This window comes from Eubalaena glacialis, chromosome 14, assembly GCF_028564815.1.
Source record: "Eubalaena glacialis isolate mEubGla1 chromosome 14, mEubGla1.1.hap2.+ XY, whole genome shotgun sequence".
NCBI lineage: Eukaryota > Metazoa > Chordata > Mammalia > Artiodactyla > Balaenidae > Eubalaena > Eubalaena glacialis.
Window position 1 is genome coordinate 93,831,274 of NC_083729.1, and position 15,643 is coordinate 93,846,916.

The following is a 15,643-nucleotide window of genomic DNA, read 5'->3' on the forward strand; positions in this document are numbered from 1 at the left end:
ATTTACTTTTAGAGAATGTTCCTCCTTCCAGTTCATATTACCTAGATCTTTTAAAAACCTGTTGATATGTGGTCCACAGTGCTACGGTGTGCTCAGTGGAAGCATTTTGGTTCATAAGGAATATGTTTTAGTGAAAATGAGTGAAGTTAATGAAGTTTGCTAATTTATATAAGCACTAAAAGGTACTTACGATTAATATTTTTACAGAATTCTCAAGTAGCTGACAGTTTTCTTATTTTTAATGGAAACTAACACACAGTCAACCATTTAAGTTAACACACAGTTAACACACAGTCAACCATTCTAAACATTGGCCTTTTTAAAATTGCAGCATAGTTGATGTACAGTATTGAATAAGTTACAGGTATATAATATAGTGAGTCACCATTTTTAAAGGTTATACTCCCTTTATAGTTATTGTGAAATATTGGCTGTATTCCCTGTGTTGTACAGTATATCCTTGTAGCTCATTTTATACACAACAGTTTGCACCTCTTAACCCCCCACCAATACCTTGCCCCTCCCTCCTTCCCTCTCCCCACTGGTAACCACTAGTTTGTTCTATATATCTGTGAGTCTGTTTCTTTTTTCTTGTATTCATTAGTTTATTGTATTAAACTTTGACCTTTTTAAATAGTAAAAACTAAATCTCCCTCTTAATTGATGGCGTGAGGCTAACTTTTGTAATGGTAGGGTTTTCAGAGCCTTGCTCAGGGGGCTGCTGTAGTTCTAGTGAGCCCAGGTAGTCCCCCGCTTGTGACTGTCCGACTCACAGATTTTCACCTTTACAACGGTGTGAAAGTGCTACGCATCCCGTAGAAACTGTACTTTGAATGTTGATCTTTTCCTGGGCTGGCGATACGTGGTACACACTCTCCTGTGATGCTGGGCAGTGGCAGCAGGCTGCACCCCCCATCTGTCACACAACCATGAGGACTTACAGCCATCTCTACCCAGACAACAACAGTCCTGCTTTTCATTTTTAGTACAGTATTCAGTCAATCACATGAGATATTCAACACTTTATAATAAATGGGCTTTTTGCGTTAGATGAGTTTGCCCGACTGTAGGCTAATGTAAGTGAGCATGTTGAAGGTTGGTGAGGCTAAGCTGTGATGTTTGGTAGGTCAGGTGTATTAAATGCATTTCAACTTAGGATATTTTCAACTTAACGGGTTTATTGGGGCATAACCCCTTCCTAAGTTGAGGAAGAGCTGCGTGTCTGTGTTTCAGCTAGGCTTTAAGCAAATTCCCTTTTGAAACCTTTTTTTTTGGCCGCACTGTGCAGCTTGCGGGATCTTGGTTCCCTGACCAGGGATTGAACCGGGGCCCTCGGCAGTGAAAGCGCCAAGTCCTAACCACTGGACTGCCAGGGAATTCCCTCTTCTGAAACCTTTTAATTAAGATGAGGAAGTGTTGATTTGAGATGATGTGACTGAGTACATTCATAACTAATTTACTGGTCCCAAATGATAGCGGTTGAGTAGTTCTGGAAAAGGTGCCAGTTTTATGAATTGAGGTCAGTTTGAAAGCAAAAAGAGTTATGTCACATTTTGTTTCTTATTTTCTGTGGTCTTCAACATCTATCCATAGATGACTAAGTTTGGCTTCATGCTTAAAAAACTTCTGGGTAAAAGCATAGGTCAAACTAATGTTTCTAAAATTCAAAATCAGAAGTTTTTAGGTTTATAAGTAATATATTTATTTTGAAAAATTATCTTTGGAAAGGTGGTTATATTCACATGGTGTCTTATTGTAGTGGCATGTAAGAATACACAGTGAAAACTCCTTCCTGTGTCTGTTCCTTAGTCATTTACTTCTCTTCCCTGGAGGAACTAATGTCATTAGTTTCTTATGAGTTCTTCAAGAAATGTTTTATGCACGCACACTCTTCTTAGAAAATACAGAAAGAAGAAATTCTGTACATTCTATTTATTTTACTTTATTTCCATGAAATATATCTTGGTGATATTTCCGTATCAGCCCAGAAAACATAGCGTGAGTACAGCACCCTCATTTGTTCTGACGTCTGCATGTTATTTCATTCTATGGATGTACCATAGATTGGGTTTCTTTAAACCAGTGCCCTAAAACCACGATACCAGGTTTTACTTTTTTGCTATGCTACTTCAAAATAATTCTGCAATGACTAATTTATGCCATTTCACATGTGAAAATTTGCGGGTGGAATAAATTCTTGAGAGAAGAATGGCAGGATCAAAGTGTATCTATGCATTTACAAGTTTTAGAGCTATTGCCAAATTTCTAGCCTCACAGAGGTTGTACCAAATTATACTCCCACTACCAATTTAAGAAAGTCATTAGAGGTTTAACAGCAGTTACACCCACCATCCATATAGTTAAGTTTTAGGATATCTCCAGTAAGTGTTCATTGTCTGGAACTGAACATTTTCAGTGATGGACATTTGCTGCTTTTCAAGATAGCCTGTTGCGTTTTAGGATAATTTGGTTCTTGGTGCTTCCTTATATGGAGTAAAAATATTTCTCAAGCTGCTACCCATTGGTGGTGGTTTTTTCTTTTGGTGCTATTAAAAAGTCTAGCCCTTCTTTTACAAGATAATTTTCCTAATATCTGAAGGCAGCTGTCTTTTTTTCACCATTCTGTTTATTCATAATTGTTCCAGCTCTTCTTCATAGGATATGGCTTGGAGCCCTTTTACTCTCTTGGTTGTCCCAGTTATCCCAGTGGTATCTCAGATTATTCTCTGGAAATGTGCTGTCCACAGTGTGGCATTTCCAAGTATGGGTCCACCAGTGCCAGGTCATGGAGAGCTGTCATCTCTTCCACTGCTCTCATTCTGTTTATGCAGGGTAGAAAAGGTCTCTAACCAAGTACTCCCATTTCCCCAACTGTAACTTGAATGTGCTTTTAGTAGAAAGTAATTTCTCAGAAGTGCTCTTTGTAGGCATCTTTTATAGATTATCTAAATTCCTTGGTTCCGAGTGTTTTGCAGTTAGATTTCCAACTCTGTTTAACATTGGCTAACTGTTTATTCTTTATCGAAAAAGTACAGTGTAATAGAAGGGAATATCTTACTATTAGAAATGTATCACTAAATTAAGATTTTTGATTCTAAAATGATCAGGTTCCAAGACCAAAGATTAAATTTATAAAAGGAGAAGCTGGACAAAATCTACTGGAAATGATGGCCTGTGATCGTCTGAGCCAATCAGGTAATAGTAATGTTTAACTGATTTTATTTTAAAAAGAAAAGAAAATTTCTGTTTGAGCACATCTTATGATAGTATCTTCTCTCTGTCCAGGAGATAATTTGTCATAATCATTTGTTTCTCTTTGCCATATTGGATTAGGGAGAGAGATATAGAAAGAATGATAAGAAATTGTATATTCTTTAAAAGGAACAAATATTGTTTGCTCCCGGGTAGAGAAACTCCTTACTGCACCCGCCCCCCCGCCCTTAATCTAGCTGCTAGAGCTTCCATCCAGAATATTTTTTTTCCTTTTTAAAAAAAAAAATTTTTTTTAATGTTTATTTTATTTTTTGCTTTCTCTAGTTGCGGCGAGCGGGGGCTACTCTTCGTTGTGGTGCGTGGGCTTCTCATTGCGGTGGCTTCTCTTGTTGCGGAGCACAGGCTCTAGGCGCGTGGGCTTCAGTAGTTGTGGCGTGAGGGCTTAGTAGTTGTGGCGCACAGGCTTAGTTGCTCCGCGGCATGTGGGATCTTCCCAGACCTGGGATCGAACCCTTGTCCCCTGCGTTGGCAGGCGGATTCTCAACCGCTGCGCCACCAGGGAAGTCCCTCCATCTAGAATATTTTAAAGCACTTCCTGAACTAAGAATAAGTTACTCATCGGTTGCTTATAAGACATTACTATGGGGGATATAAAGATGAAAAAGTTATGGATCTCTTTCTTAAGGAACTGACATCATAGTAACAGAGATAGAAGGCATATATTCACATTCTGTTAGGCTCCTGGAATTTTTAGATTTATTCCCAGTTTTGACTATTTGGGATGGATTCTAAAGGTCTGTTACAGACCATCTGGCTTTGCTAAGGCAGAAACTTGCAGGTGTTCATGTAGGCAGTGAATCAAGCAGTGAACTGAAGACTCTATTGGAAAATGTTTCTATAAGAAGCAGTTTTCATATAAAGTTGAAAGGACTTTGTTAAGAGTTAAGAAGTGGTCTTAAGTCAGAGTAGCTATAAGCTGTTGTCTATGGGTAGACTGTTGATCAAGGCCCCTCTGTCCCACAGCTTACTTTTTTGTGAGAGACAGACTTTGAGTCCTTGAAGAAGTGACCTTCTGTTTTTTTCTTAGGTGTCCCTTCTACGTTTGCACAGTTTGTAAAATGAACTTGTTTTACTATCTTTGATCTGGGCCTTACTGGGCTTGTCTTTGCAAATTTTCAGGGAGATAATGGTCTGGTGGTAACCAAACCTGACTGACCAGCAGAATTACTCCACGTTTTTTTTTTTAAAAACAGCTTGATTGTGTAAAATTCACATATGATATTATTCATCCATTTTAAGTGTACAGTTTAGTGGTTTTTTGGTATGTTGAGTTGTGCAGTCATCACCACAATTTTAGGATATTTTCATCACCTCATAAAGAAACCTCGTACCCATTAGCAGCCACTCCCCATTTCCCTCCAGACCCCCTCGTCCTAGGCAACCACTAATTTTCTGTGTCTTTATATCTCTCTGTTCTGGACAGTTCATATAAATTGAATCATACAAAATGTGGTCTTTGGGTGACTGTCTTCTTTCACTTAGCGTAGTGTTTTCATCGTGCATCCATATTGTAATGTGACCTAGAACTTTATCCAAGGAGCGTTTTTAAAATAGATTCTTCACCCCAAATCTGTGGAATCAGAATCTCTGGGAGTGGGGCCTAGAAATAAAAAAAGAAAATTTTTAAGCTTTTTAAAGGATGATTCTGACCAGCCAGGTTTAGAAGTTAGGTTTATCAGGTCAGAACATTTGAGCTTGGTCCTGTTCTCCTGTGGCCACTTGAATCCCACACTTTTCCATCTAAAATGGAAATCCTTTTGGTATTTTTCGCACACATTTTTTTCTTTCCTTTTATTCTAGCATGTAGATACAGATACTGTTACACCTGTAGTCTATTCATTTTTCGCATCAGCACCCTTTTGGATCCAGCTGTGGTTGTTGGGCTGGAGGGCTGGGTCTGAGATAGTCATGTTATTTCCCCTTAGGGTATGTGAATGAAACTATTGAGAGAGATGAATAAAAACAATCTGTATTTTTTAAATGATGGAAATAATTTGTTTTTCAGGGCATATGCTGCTAAACTTAAGTCGTGACAAGCAAGACTTTTTAAAAGAGGTTGTAGAATCCTTTGCCAATGAAAGTGGGCAGTCTGCTTTGTATGATGCTCTGTTTTCTAGTCAGTCACCTAAGGATAGATCTTTCCTTGGTAGCGATGATATTGGAAACCTTGATGTACAAGCACCAGATCCTGAGGATTTGGCTCGATATGATGTTGGTAAGTTGTGTCTTTCTAAGGAAACATTTTGCATTTTAATCCTTTTATACTAGGAGACAAATAATAGCAACAAGGGGAATAAATTGCCCATAATCTCATTACCCAGAAATAATGACTTAATATTTTCCCGTATTCCTTGCAGGTTTTTTGAAGGGTTGGGGTAGTATGAGGGGTTGGTGTAGCCGTAGTGGTGGCATATGTTTTTCTTGTAAATAGTTGTTTATACTGTACACATGATTAGTCTCATGAATTCTTTCTCATCCTGTCTCTCTAAATATCACTTTTAGCGGCAATATGATCTTTTTAGTGAAGTAGCCATAATTTGTTTGCCACTTTTTATTGTTGGGTATCGAAGATGTTTCCAGTTTTTTCACTTATATTAAAATACTGATGAAAACTTTGAAGTGCCTCCATTTCAATTTTTTCCGTAGAGATTCCTAAAAACAGAATTACTGGGATAAAGTTGATGAACATGTTTAAGTCTCTTGCAAATTGCCATATTACAAGAAAACTTGTACCTCTTTATGCTTTCTGAAGCCCATAACTTTTTTTTTTTTTTGCCCATAACTTTTTTAGTATTGAATTTCTTGTAGAGGAAAAGATCTATTTATTATCCTAATGGACTAATGTAGTGGTATCCCATTGTTTTAATATTTCTTTACTGAAAGGAAAGTCTATTGTTTGAAGATTTCTTACTGGGTGGCTATTCTTTATTTTACCTCTGTCAGTAGATTTGGTTTTATTGAGTTCTAGTGAGGCTCTTTTTTCTTCTTAGATGGACTTCAAAAGAACGTTTTCCATCATAACTGTCTTTATTAAAGTTCCTAGATGGAGTTTGAATACTTTTAATAAGAACATAAGACTTTGCTTATCATAGATTTCCCCTGTGCTCTGATATAGAAAAGCAGTTATAAAATTAAGGTACATTTAATATGAGTCAGTTGTTTATGTTGGCAAAGCTGATGGGACACAAAGATTTCCAAAACCTCAAGCCAATTTTTTTTTTTTTTTTTTGTATTTCAGGTGCCATTCGAGCACATAATGGTAGTCTTCAGCACCTCACCTGGCTTGGCTTACAATGGAATTCATTGCCTGCCTTACCTGCAATTCGAAAATGGCTAAAACAGCTTTTTCATCATTTGCCCCAGGAAACCTCAAGACTTGAAACAAATGCACCTGAATCAATATGTATTTTAGATCTTGAAGTAAGCAGAGATTTTAACAACTTAAATATTATGAGTATTGTTTGATTTTTTTTTCTACTTAAATTGATTTTTCTTTAAATAAAACAGGTATTTCTACTTGGAGTAGTATATACCAGCCACTTACAATTAAAGGAGAAATGTAATTCTCACTACAGCTTCTATCAGCCTCTGTGCTTGCCACTTCCTGTGTGTAAACAGCTTTGCACAGAAAGACAGAAATCTTGGTGGGATGCAGTTTGTAATCTAATCCACAGAAGAGCAATGTAAGTAGTCAAATAAAGATACTCCTTTGACTTATTGCCTAGGGACTTTAATTCTCATGTGAAGTTTTAATTTTTAATTATCATGTGATGATTAACATACGTGTAAGTGTTGAACTGCATGTTTATAAATCAATTTTATTAAATAAAACTTTTTTTAGACCTGGAACCTCAGCAAAATTGCGACTTCTAGTTCAGCATGACATAAACACTCTAAGGGGCCAGGAAAAACATGGCCTTCAGCCTGCTCTACTTGTGCACTGGGCAAAGTGCCTTCAGAAAACGGTGAGTTCACTGAAGTGGAAGCAGTTTTTAAGAACATTACCGTCATGTTTTAAAATCACAGACTTTACATTGAAAGCCTTTCAGTTTTAAAAACAGTAGCAGCTTATTCATATTATGTCGGGTGAAATGTATTTTCTTAATCTTGCCACAAAGTAGTTAGTCTAGTTAATATATAAGTGCTTAGAACAGTGCCTGGCACAGTAAATGTTACATAAGTATTAGCCATTGTTATTATTACTTATAATTACCTTACGATAAATATTGTCCAGCCTGAAGATTTTTTATGTGTTTGGTGGCACAAGGCTCTGTAGGTAAGGGCATTATAGATCTCTTGCTAAGTAGTTGAGGTCTGTTCTGTGGCAAGATTAGATTAGTTTAGCCCTTTGACCAAACTGTGGCACCTATAAGAGTGGCAGATTTCGGCTATCTAAAAATAGCAACTTCTGAAAAGTGGGCTGCCTGATTAGTTAGTGTCATTGAAAGTGTGTAAAAGTTGGTTCTAGAATAATCACTGGTATTAAAGTATACCAGTATTAAAGTGGTTAGTTATTCCAGTATTTGGAAAGGTGAGCATATGACTTTTGAGATTCTATTTTGCCTTGATTTGAAATTTTAACCAGTTGTTCAGACCATCTATAAATGAATTTTTGGATCTGATCGTTTGTGTCTCTTCTAACTTTGTATTTTTTTAGGGCAGTGGTCTTAATTCTTTTTATGATCAACGAGAATACATAGGCAGAAGTGTTCATTACTGGAAGAAGGTTTTGCCATTGTTGAAGATACTCAAAAAGAAGAGCAGTATCCCTGAACCTGTTGACCCTCTGTTTAAACATTTTCATAGTGCAGACATTCAGGTAATGGAGGATCCCTTTGTGAACTAACTGGAAATGTGGATTTCCAGTTTATAAACAAAGAAATGGAAGTATAAACTGCTTAAATTTGTTGCTTGGCTATTTCATGGAAGTCTTGTTTTCTAAGTCCACTAGCTGTCACAAATACAGTATGACAGAAAAGAGTACTGAGATGCTAATCTCACTAGATGGTATAAAATCTTTGGGAAATCATTTGGGTTTGATATTCTGGGTAGAGGCAATTTGACTGAAAGTTATCCAATATGTTTAGGCATCTGAAATGGGTGACTATGAAGAGGAAGCACACGTAACATGTGCTATATTGGATGCAGTTAATGGGAATATAGACGATGCTGTGGCTGCTTTTGAATCTATTCATAATGTCGTTTCTTATTGGAATCTTGCACTGGTAAGTAGTGTGGTACTTGAATTAAATGGTTTTTGTTTTAAAACATAATTGTTTCATAAAAGCACTCTGTGTATAGATTTTTCACAGAAAAGCAGAAGATATTGAAAATGATGCACTTTCTTCTGAAGAACAGGAAGAATGCAAAAATTACCTGAGAAAGACCAGAGACTACCTGATAAAGATTTTAGATGACAGTGATTCAGATCTCTCAGTGGTTAAGAAGGTAAGTTGCAGGTTGTTTGTACTTTCTTATTATTTTGATACGTACTTTTGCCTTGGTTTTCTATTTTGGTAATTTCAAAAATGCTTAGTGATGCCTTAATGCGCAAAAGGGAGGGTGTTTAAATATTTAATTAGCATTGCTTTGCCTTAGGTTTGGGGGGGTGGGGGGTGTGTGTTTTTTTTAAACTTGGGCATTTAAGTTTATACTCTTAAAAAAATGCTTGTTAGGGAATTAGAAAAGGTTTCCAAGGCACGCATTTATTTTTGTTATCTTGGCAATGAAATCAACAAATATTGCCACCTAAGGACTAGTTCTGCATGGACTTCGCAGTTAAACATGTCACTGAAATCAAAGGTGGTTGCTGACTACTTGAGAGCGTTTCTCTCATCATGACCATCTGATGTGACTACCTTTTCCCAGCTGTCAGCAGTTTGAGGCTGTAGTGATGGTATTAACCTCAACCACATTCAGCCTTCCACCTGTTTTGTTGATTAGTTTGTGTTGCTGCTCTTGGATTAGGATTTATGTTTGATGCATTCCAACATCTGTGTTTCTCCTCATATTCAAAATCAGTTGGTAAACGTCAGTGACTTATTTTGTTCACTTGGAAAAGCTTCCCCAGTTAACATTGCTCTGCCATTACTGTGGCTAACAGGAGGGATAGAAACAACATGGACTTGAGGGTTGGAAGCCTTTGATTACACAGCAGTTTCATGTTTGTTGTTACATAAAGTATAATATGCTTGTTACACAAAAGTGAAAAATGTAAATTAGTAAGAAAAAAAAATCTGTTTATTTTAGAGAGAGTTCTTACTTTGGTAATTTTGCAGGCTAAAGCCATTGATTCATGCCTTTTGTTTTTAGTTGCCCGTGCCCCTGGAATCTGTAAAAGAGATGCTTAATTTAGTCATGCAGGAGCTCGATGACTTCAGTGAAGGAGGGCCTCTTTATAGAAATGGTTCTTTGCGAAATGCAGATGCAGAAATAAAACATTCTACACCGTCTCCCACCAAATACTCTCTATCACCAAATAAAAGTTACAAGGTAAGTGGGGAAGAAATGAGTCACTCCACTGTGGAATATGTTTCTGTTCTAAATGTTTTAAGTACTTTTTTGTTGTTATTTTTTCAGTATTCTCCCAAAACACCACCTCCATGGGCAGAAGATCAAAATTCTTTATTGAAAATGATCTGCCAACAAGTAGAGGCCATTAAGGTAAATCACTTGATTTCTCTAAACTGTGCCTCTCTTATTCCTAGATTCCTTCCTTGCCCACTTTCTCACTTATTTCTAAAACTTCAAAATGTTCCTTTGCCATGTGACTGTAGAATCATACTGTGTTTTACGTGCTTTTGTCTTGACACTTAGCATATTTTTGAAATTACTTAAGTGTCTGCGTCCTCCACTAGATATGAATCTTTCCAAGGTAGAGACTCCTATATCCAAAACATAGCCTTGTTTCTGGCATAGAGGAGGTTCCCAGGTGATTGAATTGAACTAGTGAAATATACTACTCATACCTTGGTCTGTGAGTTTGTCTCAGACTGACTGTGGTTGTGTATGTTAAATTTATAGCTAGGACTTCACAAGTGGTCTAAACTTCAAAAGGTCTCTTTATCTTTTTAATATTTCATATGAACTTAATTATGTAAAGAAATAGTTATGTGAACATGATTTTATTTTAACTTTATGGAAGTGACCTTAACTATAACACTCAAAGGAGCTTTACTTCTTTGAAATTGGAAGTACAGGTAAGTTGTTTCACGCTCATTGACAAGAACTAAATCATTCCTACTTCTAAAATTACAGCAAGGAAGTATTGGTACGTGTATGACTATTGCAATGCTGTCAGCAATTTGTGAGACTTAATACTATTTGTATTTTTTGCACTTGTGAATTTGCAGTTTTTTTGTTTTAATTTTTAAACTTATTTTTGGCTGTGTTGGGTCTTCGTTGTTGCGCACGGGCTTTCTCTAGTTGTGGCGAGCAGGGGCTAGTCTTCGTTGTGGTGCGCGGGCTTCTGATTGCAGTGGCTTCTTTTGTTGCGGAGCACGGACTCTAGGTGTGTCAGCTTCAGTAGTTGCAGCACTCGGTCTCAGTAGTTGCAGCACGCAGGCCCCGGAGCGCGCGGGCTTCAGTAGTTGCGGCTCATGGGCTCAGTAGTTGCAGCGCGCGGGCTCTAGGGCGCATGGGCTTCAATAATTGTGGCTCAAGGGCTCTAGAGCACAGACTCAGTAGTTGTGGCACATGGGCCTAGCTGCTCCACGGCATGTGGGATCTCCCCGGACCAGGGATCGAACCCATGTCCCCTGCATCGGCAGGCGGATTTTTAACCACTGTGCCACCAGGGAAGTCCCTGCACAAAGATGTTGTATGTTAATTTTCTATAATCGTGGCCTGTTATGATATTACATACTTACCATGTAGGTTTCTGGCACCCAACGTTGTATTCTTGGCAGCACTAGTAGTGGAGGAGTAGTCCGTGTGCCTAGAAAGCTGAGTTCCGGTACTAACTGCCATTGATGAATGATCTCGGGTCAGGGAGTTCCTTATCTTTCTGTCTGTTTGGCTTCTCATCTGTAAAGTGAGTGAGAATTGTTGAAACCGGTTTTCATCATGTGTTCTAGTTTTTTGAATTTTTAAAATTGTGTTTATAGCTTTAATTGCATATTTAAATCTATGGTCCAAATACCAGTAGTGACCAGTAAAGTTTTCCAGTTGATTCCATCAGTTTCTTATTTTTGGATGTAGCATCTGGACTAGACACAGTAGATGGATGAACGGGGAAGATTTTATTTTGAAAATTCAAGATATTTTTCACCTCAAGAGTTACGGTTTTCAGGAAATTTCTTTGCCTAAAACACTTTTTTTTTTTTTTTTTTTTGGCCGCACTGTGGGGCTTGTGGGATCTTAGTTCTCCGACCAGGGATTGAACCCCGGGGCCACAGCAGTGAAGGCACTGAGTCTTAACCACTGGACTGCCAGGGAATTCCCTCTAGAACACTTCTAGAAGAAGAGAGCAGACATTCTGGATTTGTCTCTGACCTCATTTGTTAATTTTACTATTCCTGAAAAGTGCCTGCTTTGTAGGTTCTGGGGTTGGGGAGGGCGTTGTCATTTGGTTGTCTACAAAGTGATGGATCTGATTGCTGACCACTAGCTGTCATTGGAAGGCATTATGTCTGCCGGTTTGGAACTTTGTAAGAATTAAGAGCTAAGAGCGTAAGTAAATTGTCTGGAATATATCACTGTATACAACGTATATACATAATATATACAGTATACTATAGGTAATATATTCCGAACAAATGTTAGCGGTTTTCCCTTTCCCAGTAGAGCATTTGAGCTTTACCTTGAGAGGTTGGCAGTGTTTGGCACCGCGTATGCGGCTGAGTGGGAAGCTAGTCTGGGAGGGAATGTGGGGTATAGAGCAGTCCAGGTGGACTGAAGAGCAGAGCAGGTGCAGTGAGGCGCTGGAAGGGCCTTTGGGGCGATGCTGCTGAGCACCGGCAGTGTCAGAGAAAGAAGTCCATTTCGTGGGTACTTGTTTTTTTGAGCAGGTAAGTGTCTTGGCTAGAGCTGAACTTTAGAAAGATTAATTTAAGCCAATGAAGAATGGAAAGGGAGATGAGGGCATTGTTTAGGTTAGAGCTGACTCTAGAATGAATGAATTAGGTAATGGTACTAAGGAGTGAAAGAATGGGAGCAAATAACAAGCTTTGACAAATTAAGGATCATGTTTTAAATCAGCACCTGGTACTCAGATCCTACTGGAGTATAGAATCTCTTAAAAGGCATCATCAAGTGTTAAGTTTGCTCTAGCACTGTATCTGCCGTGATGTAATTGCTTAAAATTGTTTCCTCTTCCAACAGAAAGAAATGCAGGAGTTGAAACTAAATAGCAGTAACTCAGGGTCCCCTCATCGTTGGCCTACAGAGAATTATGGACCAGATTCAGTGCCTGATGGATATCAGGGGTCACAGAATTTTCATGGGGCCCCACTAACAGGTGAGTTGTTAACTGGATACTCCCAGGTATTAGTGAAGTCTGTACTTTCTCCTCCTTTGAATAGGTAACTTGTGAAATCACCTTGTCTGTATACATTTATCTATATACATGTCTGTCTATGTCTGCCTGTATGTTACTTCAGCTGTATTTGGTATTACCAAGATTTCTATAACTCTAAGCAGAAACAAAACAAGCTTTATCTGATCCTGGTTATATAAAGGCTAAAGGCTTAAAGAACCTTTTAATGCACATCTCAGAGGAGCTGAGACTGAGTTGGAACCATGCCTTATGATTGAAAAAATGTTAACTGACAGCGTTATTCATTAAGAGATGCCTAATTAAGAACTTTAAACGTCTTGGGAATTATTTTGATGACATACTGAGAGGTATGACAGTCATGGGAAACCTTTTATTTTGAAATACTGTGGTCATATATAGAAGGAAAGAGTGTGGAGCTAGAGCATACTGGATTTTTAGGTTGTGCTCTCTTAACTTACCTCTGAGCCAGTTTGTTTGAAACCTGGAGCTAATACTTTGCATCACATGATTATTGTGAGCATTTGTGTGTGGGTGGTGTGCGTTAGGCATTTACTTAGAATACGCATTAAACACCTGATGAACCAAAGGGTACGGACTGTGTCTCCTGTGGTTGTCTGTGTGCCAAGGTGCTTGTGTATGTAATTTTATTTAATGACAGTGACCCAGAGTGGTGGGTACCATTATGAATCCACATTTTTTAGATGAGGAAATGGGTTTGGAAGGGTTAGGTAACTTACCCATTATTGTACAGATAGTTATTGGTAGAGCCGGGGTTCAAACTCTGGTGCTATAACTTTAAAGCCACTTGTCCCCAGGCAGCCAGAGTGATGGGGAAAATAGGTTTCTTTCACATGAGACAGATTCCTGAAATGTTGGTAATTAGATTAATTGGTTTAAATTCAAAAACAGATTCAGAATGGTGTGGCCTAGTTTCATACATTTGTGTGATGGTCCATAGGGCCAGACTTAAGGCAGACTCACGGTCCTCTCGTAACAGTGTCCTCCAAGTGCACGCAAAGTAATAGAAAACGCTTTGTGAAGTCAGACTCACTGAATGTCATATGTAAGTCATAGATAAATATATGAGAAGTCAGGGTTTAAGTATTGTTTACCTAAACCCTGTGCACTGCGTAGAGCCTTGACTACAGAAGATAGGCAAGCTGGCTGGCTTTCTCCTGGGCTCTCCGAGTGCTGTGTGGAGTCATCATTTGGCACCTGTGGGTCACAAGTTCTGTTTTCTTCTTCTTTGTACAGGCATAACAGGTCTTCTGGTTGTTAAACACACATATAAGCATAACATTCACATTGTCTCATTTTATTCTTGCAGTTACTCTATGAAATGGGTAGAAGCAGCACATCCTCATTTTACAAGTGAGAAAAATGGAGACCCCAAGTGGCAAAGTCACAGGCAGCTTTGTGGCCCTGAGAGGAGAGCTCAGGTCTCCAGATTCCCATTCCTGTGTTCACAGACTGTTTTTCTTAATGAAAGTGCAGATGTGCCAAGATGGTCCTTGTCTTTTTAAAAGAAGATGATTAAAAAACAATTAATAAGCTTATAATAAAGAAATAATCAGAAGTACTGACCAGTGTAAAGAAAACTAAACAGTAACCATATCACACTGAGTTCTGCTAACATTTTGGAGCATTTCTTTCTGGTCCTCTCTCTTTGTATATTAGAGAACTTTATCACGTTGTATGGAGACGAGTAGCCTGTTTTTAAATACTTAAGTTCTGAGCAGTTTTCTACTCAACGTTTTTTTTTGACAGTACTGTTAATGAATACAAGGTATCCATCATGTGGAAGCTCTGCAGACTTTATTCCCTTATTTTTAAATTTCCAGTTGTTGCTATTGTAAATAATGCTGTGAACACAGTCCTAGGATTTTAGGGTTTTGTAAAATTTCTTGTGTTGGGAAATTGCTTTCCTGAGAAGCTGTGCCGGTTTTACACTCTTACCACCAGTATCTGGTAGTGCCTATCTCTTTGCACTCTTGCCAAGTGTTTGCTATTACCAGTTTATAAAAACCTTGCCTATTTTTAAAAACAAAAATAATACCAGCTTTTAAGTTTTTGTTTTTTTAGTACTAGGCATGCTCAACACTTTATAATCCTTTATATTTCATGAGTTATCTGTTCATTGGGTGCCTTTTTTCTATAGGATGTTTTTAGTACTTGTTTTCACTATCCCTGATAAAGTCACCAGTTAAGTTTCAGACTTTATGATTCTTGGCTTATATCCATCATCTTGTTCTGTGTTCTTTGCCTGTTTTCTCCCCAGAATAGGTCATGGTAGCCATCCTCAGGCAGCCCATTAGTTTTCCACGCTCAGGCTTGGGCCTCTGCAGTGGCTCTGTGTCTCTGGTAACTGCAGAGAGGACAGACAGCCTGGCTCGCCTTTATTGGGTCTTTTTCAGGGCTTTCCACAATCAGCTGCCCACTACCTCTTGGGGCACAATTTCTGCTTCCTCTTCTGTGTAAAGGTATAAATGATCTTCAAGTTGTTTTGTTTTCTGGTAAAACTTTCTTAAAACAGATCAAGCAAATGATTGTTGGTTGTTTTCACCATCAACATGAGTGTCTTCTGGTTGCTGGTTTCCTGATAGCACACACACAGAACAGATGGAGCAGGTAGTTTGGACACCAGCATGAGTGTCAGTCATGCTGTGCCCTTTTTATTAAGCCAGGGAACACATTTTGTGTTACTTGTGACATCCTTTGCATGAATTTGTTAGGTGATTTTTGACCTGAACGTTCTCAGCTTGAGTTTAAAAAGTGCAGCCTTGTCATTCTGCACATTTTCAAGGCTCACTTCAAAAATGTGGCCCTGAGACCCTCACGTGCGTTTTGGTTCCTTAAGTCCTTCCTGTGGCTAGT

General features: G+C 38.4%; 1 protein-coding gene across 2 annotated transcripts in view; it reads left to right on the forward strand.

The window, feature by feature from the left end:
• Window positions 1–15,643, forward strand: part of LOC133105179 (ranBP2-like and GRIP domain-containing protein 3) — a 52,849-nt gene that overhangs the window by 14,545 nt on the left and 22,661 nt on the right. For both annotated transcript variants that reach the window (XM_061211126.1, XM_061211127.1), the window contains exons 8-18: window positions 3,108–3,195; window positions 5,279–5,488; window positions 6,512–6,693; window positions 6,781–6,956; window positions 7,115–7,238; window positions 7,931–8,092; window positions 8,361–8,498; window positions 8,575–8,721; window positions 9,586–9,765; window positions 9,853–9,936; window positions 12,595–12,730. In XM_061211126.1, the coding sequence (XP_061067109.1) occupies window positions 3,108–3,195; window positions 5,279–5,488; window positions 6,512–6,693; window positions 6,781–6,956; window positions 7,115–7,238; window positions 7,931–8,092; window positions 8,361–8,498; window positions 8,575–8,721; window positions 9,586–9,765; window positions 9,853–9,936; window positions 12,595–12,730 (1,627 nt within the window). The remainder of the gene's footprint in view (window positions 1–3,107; window positions 3,196–5,278; window positions 5,489–6,511; window positions 6,694–6,780; window positions 6,957–7,114; window positions 7,239–7,930; window positions 8,093–8,360; window positions 8,499–8,574; window positions 8,722–9,585; window positions 9,766–9,852; window positions 9,937–12,594; window positions 12,731–15,643) is intronic.